The sequence below is a fragment of the Moschus berezovskii genome, chromosome 18, assembly GCF_049115385.1.
Source record: "Moschus berezovskii isolate FMDL1 chromosome 18, NW_MosBer_1.0, whole genome shotgun sequence".
NCBI lineage: Eukaryota > Metazoa > Chordata > Mammalia > Artiodactyla > Moschidae > Moschus > Moschus berezovskii.
The window spans coordinates 38,781,458-38,796,268 of NC_142477.1; the positions used below are offsets into that span (position 1 = coordinate 38,781,458).

The following is a 14,811-nucleotide window of genomic DNA, read 5'->3' on the forward strand; positions in this document are numbered from 1 at the left end:
AGAGACGTGGTTGTAGGAGGGAGAGTCTCTACCTGTGGACTGTAATTTTTGGAGCTGTACAAATACATCTTTGCCTGGACTCCCCCATAAGTAATCTACATAAGACATTCTGAAATAGGACCCAGACCTAAGTATGCTTTCAAATTTCCTCAAGTGATTCTAATATGAAGCCAGGGTTGAGAATATCAGTTCTGGAGGGAGACAGAAGGCAAACACGAATTTACCCTAAATACGTAAGGACACAGAGTATATATATCACCATTCACATATGTTTAAATGGTTCAAGTATATTTAATATTGGTTTCAGGAGAAAGAAGAAGATGGAATGAACTAATGTTGGGACAAATGGTGTCGAAACTTCTGTTTCAATGAAAAAATCCTTCCTCTAAGGATGATTACTGATAATTATTGGCAGCAAATAAAAGGAAACTGACATCTCATCAGTGAGACATGTACAGCAGGCTTCTTCCAAAAGAGTGAGGTTATGAATGGTTATGAACTGAATATGACCAAATGCATAGTCAGTTTAGGCTATAGTAGGTTGATGAGCGTCTTCTGATTGGATTCGGAAAAAAAGCAGATAGCTAGCTTAAGGCCAGAAAGCAATAGTGCAAGGAGTCTTCTTGAACTCAGTGAGTGAATAAGGATAATTTTCCAAGTTATATCTGGAACAATTTCAAAGGTTTTCATTAACTGCAAAATCCTAGTCAAGAAAGATTTATACTTTGGTTTAATATATCTATAAATCTTGATCTTTAGATAGTGCAGCAGTTGTTTATCATTTGTCTATTAAATGGTTCAGATCAGGGCAGGATGGAAACTGAGTAAATTGATCTACTGATTCAACACAAATTGAGTATCTATTATGGGTCAGGCACAAGTGGTTCTATAAACAAAAATGATTCCTTTTGGAGCTTTGTCTGAGGAAAGAGGTGAGAAATAGCATATAGTATGTTAGAAGGCAATGGCACCTCACTCGAGTACTCTTGCCTGGAGAATCCCATGGACGGAGGAGCCTGATAGGCTGCAGTCCATGGGGTCGCTAAGAGTCGGACACGACTGAGCGACTTCACTTTCACTTTTCACTTGCATGCATTGGAGAAGGAAATGGCAACCCACTCCAGTGTTCTTGCCTGGAGAATCCCAGGGATGGGGGAGCCTGGTGGGCTGCCGTCTATGGGGTCACACAGAGTCGAACACGACTGAAGTGACTTAGCAGCTAAGTTCTGATGATTTTCAGAATTTGGCCAGGCAGAATCCCCTTCCCTAGGGACTCCGACAGTAAATGAGGGAGACCTTGGTTTAATCCCTGTGTTGAGAAGATCCCCTGGAGAGCATGGCACCCCACTCCAGTATTCTTGCCTGGAGAACCCCATGGACAGAGGAGGCTGGAGGGCTGCAGTCCATGGGACCGCAGAGTCAGACACGACTGAGCGACTAAGCACAGTATGTTCAGTTCAGTCGTTCAGTCGTGTCCAACTCTTTGCAACCCCACAAATCACAGCACACCAGGCCTTCTTGTCTATTACCAACCCCCGGAGTTCACTCAAACTCATGTCCATCGAGTCAGTGATGCCATCCAGCCATCTCATTCTCTGTCGTCCCCTTCTCCTCCTGCCCCCAATCCCTCCCAGCATCAGACTCTTTTCCAGTGAGTCAATCCTTCACATGAGGTGGCCAAAGTATTGGAGTTTCAGTTTTAGCATCAGTCCTTCCAATGAACACCCAGGACTGATTGCCTTTAGAATGGACTGGTTGAATCTCCTTGCAGTCCAAGGGACTCTCAAGAGTCTTCTCCAACACCACAGTTCAAAAGCATCAATTCTTCGGCGATCAGGTTTCTTCACAGTCCAACTCTCACATCCATACATGACCACGGGAAAAACCATAGCCTTGACTAGAACGGACTTTTTTTGGCAAAGTAATGTCTCTGCTTTTTAATATGCTATCTAGGTTGGTCATAACATTCCTTCCAAGGAGTAAGAATCTTTTAATTTCATGGCTGCAATCAGCATCTGCAGTGATTTTGGAGTCCCCCCAAAAAAAGTCTGACACCGTTTCCACTGTTTCCCCATCTATTTCCCATGAAATGATGGGACCAGATGCCATGATCTTAGTTTGCTGAATGTTGAGCTTTAAGCCAACTTTTTCACTCTCCTCTTGCTAAGTGCTAAGAAGAAAAATTAAGAAGGGATGTTCCCTCAGAAATGACTTCCAGATAAGTGGAGGAAGAGGATCAACTTAACCACACAGATACTTCGTGTTTCTTAAATAACAAGAATCTTCTGTGGGGCAGCATTTTGCTTGGTACTTCCATTATTTATAATCCTCACACTAATCAGCACTGTATTATAAGCCAACACTCACCCCACCCCCTTTTTTTAAATAAATATGAGTCTGAGGATTGGGTTTACTGGGGAGTCTCTGACCTAACCAGGGTTCAGGGGCCCCAAACACCATAAGAAGAGATGCCACTTTCTTATCAATTCTAGTAATTTGTGTATTTTTGGATCTTCCACATACATAACCATGTCAGAGTAAACAAAACTTTCTCATTCTTAGGCCTTTTATTTTTCTCTTATGATTATGGAACATATAATGTTAATAGAAATGGTGATGGTAGGTATCATTGGCTTCCTCTGGGTCTTAAAGGTAAAGATTATAACATAAAGGATGACATTTGCAGTAGTTTTGCTTTCATTTATACATAATATGTCTAATATATATGTATGAATATATGTATTCTTTTATCAGAAAAAATGCTTATTTTTCATTTTTTATTATTTTTTTATTGAAATACAGTTGATGTGCCATATGTTACAGTATAAAAGTGATTCACAATTTTTAAAAGTTATACTCCATTTATAGTTATTATAAAATATAGGCTATATTTTCTGTATTGTACAATGTATCCTTGTAGCTTATTTTCTACATAATGGTTTGTACCTCTTCACCCCCTACCTTTATATTGCCCCTCCCTCTTTCCCTCTCCCCACTGGTAAACACTAGTCTGTTTTCTATGAGTCTAGTTTTCTGTTTGTTGTTATATTCACTTTGTTGTCCTTTTTAGATTCCAAATGTAAAAGATATCATACATTATTTGTCTTTGCCTGACTTATTTCACTTACCATAATATCCTCCAAGACTATCCATGCTGTTGCAAATGACAAAATTTCATTCAATGGCCGAGTAGTATTCTGTTGTATGTATATAGAACATCGTCTTTATCCATTCATCTGCTGATGGACTCAGGTTGCTTCCATATCTTGGCAATTGTAAATAACGCTGCTATGAACACTGGGGTGAGTGTATTGTTTCAAATTCCCAGGAGTGGAATTGTTGGGTCATATGGTAGTTCCATTTTTAGTTTTTTTAGAAATCTCCATTGTTTTCCACAACGGCTGTACAAATTTACCTACCAACAGTGTTATAAGGATTCCCTTTTCTCCACATCTAGCCAACTTGTTACTTGTGTTATTCTTCATGATAGCCATTCTAAGTGTGAGGTGATAATCTCATTGTTATTAGCAATGTTGAACATCTTTTCATGAGCCTGTTGGCCATCTATATATCATCTTTGGGAAAATGTCTACTCAGGTCTTCTGCTCATTGTTTAATTGGGTTGTTTGGGTTTGTTTTTTTTTTTTTTTTTTTGATGAGCTGTGGATATTAATCCCTTGTTGGTATTTAATAGCATCATTTGCCAATATTTTCTCCCAAACTGTAGGCTGTCTTTTTGTTTTGTTTATGGTTTCCTTTGCTGTGTAAAAGCTTTTAAGTTTAGTTAGGTCCCATTTATTCATTTTTGGTTTCATTTCCTTTGCTTTAGGAGACAGATCAAAAAAATGTTTCTACAATTTATGTCAAAGAATGGTCTTCCTATGATTTCTTCTTGGAGTTTTATCGTTTCCAGTCATATATTTAGATCTTCAATACTTTTTGAGTTTATTTTTATATATGGTGTTAGAGAAAATTACAATTTCATTCTTTTACATGTAGCTTCCCAGTTTTCCCAGCACAAGTTATTGAAGGGACTATCTCTTCTCCACTGTATATTCTTGCTTCCTTTGTCAGATTGACCGTAAGTGCATGGGTTTATTTCTGAGCTCTCTATTCCTTCCCACTGATCTATGTCTGCTTTTGTGCCAGTACCACACTGTTTTCATTACTGTAACTTTGTAGCACAGTCTAAAGTCAGGGAGCATAATTCCTCCAGCTCTGTTCTTTCCCAAGATTGTTTTGCAGTAGTTTTAGGTTCTTACATACATACATGTCTCTATGTATGCATGCAGATAGGCATTATCAGAAAAAATGCTTTTTAAAAAATCTAACTTTAATATGTGCTGATTATATCAAAATATTTTATGCAACTATTTGAGATGTGATTTTACTCTTTTGATTATTAATATGATTTACAGATTTTTCTTTTCAGAAAACTTTTACAGTTTGAAATATAGACATATTCAGAAAAGTGCATAAAATACAAATGTATAGTAGATAAGTATAAATAGAAAAATGCTTGTACAAAATGCCCACATATAAGGAACAAAACATTGCCCATAGTATCCCAGAGGCTTTCTGAGTGATAGTGATAGTGATGTCCATCCCTATCAGAGGCATACTCTGATTTCTATACTAAATCACTCCCCAAGACTTTACTTATAGTTTTCTCAACTATGTATGCATTTCTAAACAAAAAGTTCTAGTCTGAGGTAGTTTCTGTTCTTTTGCTGGTTTGACTTAAAAATTTTTGTCACTTAATTTTTCCTTTATTTGTTGCTATATCCTATTTCTGTTCTTTTAATGATTACCAAAGAAGACTGTAGCATGCATCCTCAATTGAAAACTAGCTTAAAGCAACATCTTTACTCCTCCTGAATATTATCATGACCTTGGAACACTATAATGCAGTTACTTCCAGTCCCAACTTTTAAGCTATGTAATTTAAATCTCTATATTTTTAAACATTATAAAACAAGATGTATGCATAGCAAAGCACACATAAAAGCACGTACTGTTTAGCAATTCATTACCACCAAGTGGACACCTGTAAAACCACCACCCAAGAAAGGGAACACAGGTAGCAATCCAAAAGTTTCTCTTGTGCTCATCAGTCACTAATCCCGTCCTTCTCTTCAAAGGTAAGCAATAGCCTGATATGTATGGTAATTTCTTGTTTTTTATTATTTATGATTTTACTACATTCATTTTTAACTCTACAATTTAATATTTTTTTGAACTTCATATAAGCAGAATCACACTATATTTTTTCATGTCTGACTTGTTTGGATCCACAATATCTGTTTCATCCATGTTATTACATAGTTGTATTAATATTTAATTACTTCCACTTATTCATGCACATATCCATCATGATGAATAAATAAACCTATTCTGTTGACTGAATTATCTATGGTTGAAATTATTATGAATAATGCCATTCCTGTACATATCTCTGGGTACATATATATATATATACACACACATTTTTGTATGATGTATATATTATCTGCCAAGCCCATGTTTACCTATGTTTCCCCCTAGGTTATCTTCTAGAAGTTTTGTGTTTTAGGTTTATGAACCATTTTGAGTTAATTTTTGTAAAAGGTGTAAAGTTAGTGTCTAGATTATTTTTGCATTTGGTTGTCGTGTTCCAGCATCATTTGTTAAAAGACTCCTTTCTCCATTGAATTGCCTTTGTTCTCTTGTCAAAGATCAATTGACTATATTTATGTGGGTGTATTTCTGCTCTCTGTTCTGTTTCATTGTCTACTTGTCTGTTCTTTCACCAATCTCACAATGTCTTGATAACTGTAGCTTTAAGTCTTGAAATTCGCCAGTGTCAGAACTCCAACTTTGTTCTCCTTCAGTATTGTGTTGACTCTTCTGGGTCTTTTGCCTCTCCATATAAACTTTAGAATCAGTTTGTCAATATCCATAAAATAATTTATTGGGGCTTTAACTGGGATTACATTGAATCAATAGATCAGTTTGGGAAGAAGTGACATCCTGGAAATATTGGGTCTTCCTGCCTTTCTGCTCATTATGGAATCTCTATTTATTCTGTTCTTTGATTTCTTTCATCGGTGGTTTGTAGTTTTCTTCATAAAGATTTTAGATATATTTTATTAAATTTATACCTAAGTATTTCATTTTAGGGGATGCTAATGTAAATGGTATTTAAAATTTTGAATTCTACTCTTGCATTGCTGGTAAAAGGGAAAAGGACTCGCTTTTTTACATTAGCCTTATATCCTGCAAACCTGCTATAATCATTTACTCATTCTAGGTTGTTTTGTTGTTGTTATTGTTTGTTTTCATTATTTTAGCCAGTTCCTTTAGATTGCTACATATGATATCATATGATCTGCACACAAACACAATTTTATTTCTTACTTCCAAAACTGCATATCTTTTATTTCCTTTTCTTCTTACTGTATTAACTAGAACAGATACAAATGATGTTGTGTTTTTAATCTCAAATTTACTTTGTTATTTTTGGTATATGGGAAAGCAACTCTCTATTTCCTTTGTCAGCCTGGCTAGGGTTTCATCAATTTTATTGATCTTTTCAAACACTCAGTATTTGGTTTCATTGATTTTCCTGTTTCCAACTTCACTGAAGGAAGTAAGGTGGAGCCTAAAGTATAGATATTTAGTTATTTATCTTAAAACATTTCTTTCATGATACCTGTTAATAATTTGAAAGGAACAAAAAAAATCTTAGAGTATAATCTCAAAGATGGTTGAAGGAAAACACAAAAATGACCAGCAAAGTTCTTAGTAACTTGTAGAAATGTACTTTATTTCATGCAAAGCTACATAATTTCCTATATTTTAACAGCTAATCAAATAAACATCTCAAAAAATTCATTACAATAAGTTAAAATACTACAAAGCAATTCCAAGTCCATGAGTCGGTCAAAACCAAACTGAGAGAACATTATTCATAAATAAGGCCAAAGATGCTAACTTAATTACAGGTAGCACTTTGCAGGCTTTTTTCAAATACATATTTAGTGAGAATCTGCAGAGAAAAATAGTTATATCTACAACCCATTGATCAGAAAGGGAAACATTTGCCATTACATACCAGGTAGTATTCTTACTTGGAGAACTCCATGGACAGAGGCGCCTAGTAGGCTACAGCCCATGGAGTTGCAAAAAGAGTCAGACACAACTTATTAATAGCAACTAAACAACAACCAGGTAGTAGTGGCTGAGTAAAGATAAATTTGGCATCATGCACCAAAAATGAACATAATAAACATTTTGAAATTTATGATCAGATACACATTTGAAAAGACTTACTCTCTACTTCACCTAATCCACTGAATAAAATAAATAACAAGTACTTTATTAATGCAACACAGAACTTAGGCTTTTGGTATACTTTGCTTGAGTACTGGTATATATAAAAAGATACTTAAGAGATGTAGGAATATTTCAAATTCATACTAGACTACTGAACTTTAGAATATTGACCCAAGGAAATCCTGGGTAGAACTTATTTGAGAAAGATTTTTAAACTACTTAAAAGCAATACTACAATTAGTTACTTACAAAAACATTTTATAAAAATTAAATACCAGGAAGTAACAACATCATTATTAGAGCTCTTTTTCCAATGCTATAATTTATAAATATATATATATTAGATTACAATTATTTAAAAGACAGGTCCACATGTTCTCTATCTTCGAAATGAGAAAAGTTCTTCAATTGTTTACAAAATATGGACAAAAACAAATCCATTGGATTGCTTAAAAAAAAAAATACATAGTCTCTCCCCTACAATTTGGTGTATTAAATAGGGAAGATGCTAGCCAGCATTCTTTTGAGAAATACAGCTCTAAGTGACTAGACTGATAAGATTTGTGTCAATAATACCAAATTAAAATGGTGTGTACAGTCAGATTAACAAATTATGACTTTATTTTACATATGTCTGCCACAGTAAACCATTCTTTCTACTCTTTTGCACTAAGTACAGTAAAAAATCTCCTTTTGCAAAATGATGTGAGATCAGGATAACCACAAAAGAAAAGATTTTCATAGAAAAAAAGGTAAATTCTCTCCAGAGTGTTAAAAACAAAAGTCTTTTAGGATATCTATGAGAAGAAGAACATGCCATTATTGTTTCATTAACAAATTTAAAATTGCGATGAGGCTTCAATCTACCACAATGGATATAAAATGTTAGGAAAACCAAGCTGAACATAAAAGGAATTAGGGGTGTGGGTATGTTCCCACTGCAATAGGACTGGGATGGGGCAGGGCTAATAGCTGCTCTGATGGTAGAGATGGCTCACAGGACCTGGTCTCCAGGAGTTAGTAAAGGGAATAACACTGCCTAGTCTTCCAGGTCTCTGAGCAGAAAAATAAGTCACTGAATTGAAAAGAAGTAACCCACACAAAGGGAATTAATATTTCAGAAGGCTCCCTGTAACACTCTTACATTGTTTCAACCTCTTCTAATGAAAACTTTGACAACGATGTATGTTATTTACAAACTCCTTTTCATAAAATGAGGTCTCGAGGTTTTTAATGTTTGGGGTTTGTTTGCTTGTTTTTAATAATCACTGGTTTTAGAAATATAACTTTATGCTAAAACATCTACACTGAGAATATTTCATTTTACTGAAGTGTTCTACTTAGTGGTGAAAAAGACAACACAATGAGCCAGCATCCCTCATATTTACATCCAGATGTTACTTAGTTGTCTAGCAAAATCTGTTGAACTACTTTAAGTGCAATACTGCCATTCAAGTACTGGGATCTGTAGTCAGAACTACCACCTTTTGAGTGTACTGACCATCAAAAACAACTGTATACACCAAACAAACGGAAGAAAAATATGTCAGCTCATTATAAGCAATACTATAAACACAGGCTTCAGAAAGGAAAGAAGGTACAAAAGGAATGAAAGGAGGAAGGGAGAAAAGAAAGGAAAGATAAAAGTCTAAATCCATTTACTTATTAACATTTAGGATTTAATAAATATGATCCATTACACTTTTGAGATTCAAGTACGTTAAGATTTCTCAGGGATACGTTCTGCGTCTTAGTGCAAATATATTTATCCTTGTGATTTTCAGGCATGGCCCACACAAATCACAAATATAAAACTCACATTACTGAACAGTATGAATTAAAATTATGGAGAGTTTATTTTTCCTTTAAAACAGTAATCTACACAAAAATCAAAAATATTCTCTAAATCTACTACATGTATACAAAAATGAGGTTTGCTGTTGTATAGCAATGAATTCCTTCATTAATATTCTAAAATATACTTAAAAAAACACACACTGACTTTCCTATCCACATTTAATTTCATTTGGGTATACAACCAGCATACATTTAAGAACTGATAATCTAATCAGATAGTAGTGTCCAAAAACAAATTGGCAGCAATCTTTTTAAAAGTTTTGATTGTCCAATCCTCTGATCTATTCTTTATAAATTGAAAACCCTTCAAAGTTCTTATTTAGTTCTTATGACTCTTGTGAAATGAGGGCCTCGAGTATAATGAAATTATTCCAAAGCTCCTGTTCATTTGGTAAGAGAACAAAGTCTAATAATTACTCTTATTTTAATAATGATTTTTTAAAAAATGTTCTAAGAGTAACAAATTATTGATGTAATAACAAAAGTTAATAGCAACTTACAGATCCATGAAATTAATAATTACTTATTGTTATTTTCTGCAGTGGCTTACTGAACACTGGCTTACTGAATATTCTAATAATTATTTAAAAAAATAATTTAGAAAGTTTAACTAGGAATCTATTACAATATAAGAAACACTCAAAAAGTAACTGTCAGAAGTAATTCTTCAAGAAATGTACTTTGCATGTAAAGTATATGAATTTAGTAGTAATGTTTTGCAGTAGATGTCATTTTAGTAAGGTTCTCAAAACAGAAAACTTTTGTTCATATTACAGTTTTTACAAAGTTGCTAAACAAATATTAACTTAGCTCCCCAGCAATAAACTCTTAAGACTTCAGGGATTAAATAATTAACTTCTAAACACAAAATTACCCAGCCAGGTAACCTTCCTATATGATCATGTATGAAATCCTGTAACATAAATTCTGCCTAAACAATTGAATACTCTGGATCACTTAAACCACCAAAATTATTTTGGAAATAACTCAAAAGTCATAAAGGGGATCTATACTGTTTTATAGAAGTATTAGATACACTCCAATTATTAAAATCATTTTAAAAATTAATAATAAAGTAGTACATCTTTTACATATTTCTATCAATATATCTTAGAGTATTATAAATTATAAAAGTAACTGGATCATTTCTTCTCTTTTTCTGCCTCTACTTCTACAATAGCATCTGAGTTTCATGATAAAACCTATGAGAAACAACATTATTCTTAAGGAACATATTCCAAAGTAAACTCAAAGACTAAATAATAAAACAATATTATTTTCACAGGATTTTGATTACTTATTCCAGAAAGAGTTTTTGCTTTGGGAACTTGTATGCTTCTCCGTAATAATAAGAAACTGGACCACTTTCTGGGGTGATCTGTTTCCTATCTAATATCTTCAAATACCATTTGTGTGGAAAACTAGCATAGCTAACAACTTATTTTGTCTTTTTAAGGGCCACTATATAAACATCAACTCAATACCCTCACAATTGCTTTGTGAGGTAGATCAGTAGGTAAATAGCAAGCATCCTCTTCATTTTGGAAAATGAAGAAACTGAGGCACAGAAAGGTTATATGATTTGCCCAAGGTTTCAATGGTCAGTCATGAAATTACAGTGTTAAATTATCTCTGCTCCTGGCCTACTGCTCTCTGACCATGCTTCACAATAAAAGGATGTTTGTGTGTTTTCTTTAATGGGTAGTCTATATAATTTTGATTGAGAGGAAAATCTATTGACTGATAATTATTTTAAAGGGGATCTAATCTTAAAGATCATAAAAATTTAAGAAAATGAGATAATTAGCATTATACACTATCCTTTCAGTATCTGCCTAAAACTGTGGCTTCTAATGTATTTACATGATAACACTAAGAAAAGAGGGAAATAAAACATTCAAAATTATGATTCAGGGAAAAATGACCTTCAAGAAACATAATCAAATTGTCATGTGACTATATAATTCATCCTCAAACTGGAATACTTAAGAGTGAAAATGAGCACTACTAAAAGGATAACAGGTGAAACTAAGATGGCTATGGGGCGGCTCAAGTACAGTCACCACTGGATGAACCCATAGTATGGGTTCTCAGAGTTGCAAATATTTCAGGGACATAAACAACTCTTTTTGCAAAATGTTGTGCTGAACTATACTCACTGTGCATAAACACTGATGACTTAAAATGTAATACCTAACTCTGGCTTAAACAAAATTTTAAAAACTCAATTTAAAATGATAACATGCTTAAGCAACAAGTTTTTACATATCTCTACTCTAAAGTAGTTTTCTATAAACCACAATTTAAGTGTTAGTAATAACAGTAAATGGACTCACTTTTTATCTTTGAATAACCAGATATTCTTTTTCAAAAGGAATAAACAGGCACCTTTGAACAGTTCAGAATTTTGTGGGACTCTTTGGCTATTAAAGTGAAGTCGCTCAGTGGTGTCCTACTCTTTGTGACCCCATGGACTGCAGCCCACCAGGCTCCTCCATCCATGGGATTCTCCAGGCAAGAGTACTGGAGTGGGTTGCCATTTCCTTCTCCAGGGGGATGTTCCTGACCCAGGGATCGAACCCAGGTCTCTTGCATTGTAGGCAGATGCTTTACCATCTGAGCCACCAAAAGCTCACTATTTACCATTAAAAATTATGACTCTCCTTGAATGGAATGATCAACACTTAAATTACTATGCTAAATGGTAAAGGTGAACACTCCTCTCTGAAATGAAAATCTTTTACAAAGCAATACCAAAAGCATAAGACAACTTCCAGTTACTACCAAAGACTGAAAGAATAATTCACCACCTGATTAAAGTACACATGCTGAAGATACAAACACTATCAGTTGAAGTATAGTCTTAAATATTCATGCAAAAACCTAACTAATTTGCATACAGTGTTGAAAAAGGGCTTTCTACATTCAGTTATGTCTGGTAAGTAAGCCTTGTTTTAAGACATGGGTTTTGTAAATATGGTTATTATTGAGGTCTCCATCTCTTTGAGAAATAAAGGATCAACCTATTTTTTAGAAAGAATATGTAAATCACAATAATAAAACTATAATATTACTCAGTTATAACTATGGCTTCCTTGAACCTTTAAAACAATTTTTCCTGAAAAAAATTAATCTGAAACAAACTGAACTACATGTTTTCAACATATACTGATCTTAATCATGAATTAAATCCTTCCATTGTAACTGTACTTCTAAGGCAGACATTTCAGGAATGGTATGCAACAAATCCTATTAGAAATAAAGACGATATTCAGTGAATAATAAGCCATTATCACTAAGATCAGATTAATTTTTAGTGCCTTTTTTATCCTGCCACTTTTCACTGGGAATTCAGTAGTAAATTCTAGAGCATACGGATGTTCATAAAGACTGAACTTGTTTGTTGATCTTGGTTAGCTATTCCATAAATTCCTATAGACTTTAAACATCATCAAATATTCTGCTGCGAGACATTGAGAGGTATCGTCCACCAGGCTGATACCTGAAAGGTGGATAAAGAAATGATCTGAGGCATCAAAAATAAAGAAGGAGAGAAAAACAAGGACACATTAAAAGGAAGTGGGTACATAATTTTTAAGAACTGTAAAATCTATTCAGTAGCTGAAATCAGAAACTTATTCTCCAAGGATATTATCCCAAAGAGATTTACCTATAATTATAAATCAACCAATAACTGTTTTACAGCCTATGATATGACACATAGGGCAGGATGAGAGATGTAAAAAAGAAAGAAGAGAGATATAAAACACATCATGGAATTTGGATTTAATAACTACTCTATATTGTTGAATATAAACAGAATATTCCTCTTGCTATTTATAAGCAAATATCTTCCTGCCCATAATGCTTTGCTTTTGTTTAATTATTTCTACTTGGTATAACAGCTAAAAGCAGAGACTCTGAAGCCAGATTCCTTGGGTTTAAATGCCTGATTTTGTTACTTAAAAGTTGTGTGATCCTGGGTAAGTTACTGAGCCTCTCTAGATTCAATTCCAATTGGACTTACAGCCATAAAATACGATTACTGTTGTTAAAGTGCTCAGAATACACTGCCACCCAGTCACATCTATGTAACTACTGCCAAATATGATGCGTTTCATAAATGGAATTGTCAGAAATAGGAATACAAATATTGTTAAGATTCTACAAAATGATTTCAATTCTTTTTTATTTATCACACTACTAGTAATAATTTATGAAGGTACTAATTTCAATTACTACTACTGGATGATATAAGTTTTTAAATATAAAAGATTAGCAGGTGTTAAAAGGTATCAAACGTTGCTTAATATGTTTTACATTAGCAATAAAGATGAATATTTTCCTTATGTTCATCTTGTCAAGTCAGAATGTTATCAAATTTTTAGAGGAATACTGGAGCCAAAAGGACAAACTGGAACTTACCTTCCCGTTTCAGATTCAAGAGGGTCATCAGTGAACGTTTCTGCATTAAAATCCAAAGGTTCCGCATCCTGAAGAAGTTCTATTCGGTCCCTTTCAGTCCTGTTATTAGCCCTGGTATATTTAGATGTTGCTGCAAAAGAAGAAAAGAATTTCCACTTTCTATTGTTTTTATGGGTCACAGTCTACGGACACACAGAAAGTCAAGATTATAAAGGATCTGAATTTTCATTGTGAAGACAATATTAAGAAAGGATAACTACATGGTTACCTTAAACTTATATTAAAATGATTAGTAGTATGATAGAAAATAACAAAGAAGAGTTCTCCCTTGTATGTAGTCTAAGCTCAGAAGCAGCTACAGCAACAGAATTAGTATTTAACTTCAATGCAGATGGAAATGCAGCCACAAAATTAAAAGACACTTGCTCCTTAGAAGAATAGCTATGACAAACCTAGACAGTATATTAAAAAGAAGAGACATCATTTGCCGACAAAGGTCCATATAGTCAAAGCTATGGTTTTTCTAGTAGTCAGGTATGGATGTGAGAGCTGGACTATAAAGAAGGTTGAGTGCTGAAGAACTGATGCTTCTGAACTGTGGTGATGGAGAAGACTCTCCATCTGTGGTGATGGACAGCAAAGAGATCCAACCAATCCATCCTAAAGGAAATCAGTCCTGAATATTCATCGGAAGGACTGGTGCTGAAGCCGAACCTTCAGTACTTTGGTCACCCGATTCAAAAAGCTGATTCACTGGAAAAGACCCTGATGCTGGGAAAGATTGAGGATAACAGGATAAGGGGACGACAGATGATGAGACTGTCGGATGGCATCAATGAGTCAATGGACATAAGTTTAAGCACACTCTGGGAGGTAGTGAAGAACTTAGGAAGCCTGGCATGCTGCAGTGCATGGGTTTGCAAAGAATCAGACACGACTTAGCGAGTGAATAACAACAGCAATCATAACAGTGAAATTGTTCACAATTAAATAAGTTTCAGCTGGTTTCATAGTGAATCCAGGGGCTGCTACATCTCATTTCTCAGCTATGATTTTAATGTGCAATCAACTCAGACTCTCCAAGAAAGGACTCTTTTTTCCATGGGGCAAGAATTCAGGGAAGCAATGTCCAACAGAAATAAATTGCAAGCCCTGTATTTACTTTTTACTAGTAAATACATTTAAAAAGTAAAAAGAAATAGTTGAAATTAATTT

At 34.2% G+C, this 14,811-nt stretch overlaps 1 protein-coding gene across 3 annotated transcripts in view; it reads right to left on the reverse strand.

Moving 5' to 3' along the window:
• Nucleotides 1-6,790: 6,790 nt before the first annotated feature.
• Nucleotides 6,791-14,811, reverse strand: part of LMBRD2 (LMBR1 domain containing 2) — a 62,231-nt gene continuing 54,210 nt past the window's right edge. For 2 of the 3 annotated variants that reach the window (XM_055422174.2, XM_055422175.2), the window contains exons 17-18: nt 13,597-13,726; nt 6,791-12,697 (exon numbers count right to left, since the gene is read on the reverse strand). In XM_055422174.2, the coding sequence (XP_055278149.1) occupies nt 12,613-12,697; nt 13,597-13,726 (215 nt within the window). In that variant the 3' untranslated portion in view covers nt 6,791-12,612. The remainder of the gene's footprint in view (nt 12,698-13,596; nt 13,727-14,811) is intronic. The other variant, XM_055422176.2, reaches the window with a different exon arrangement.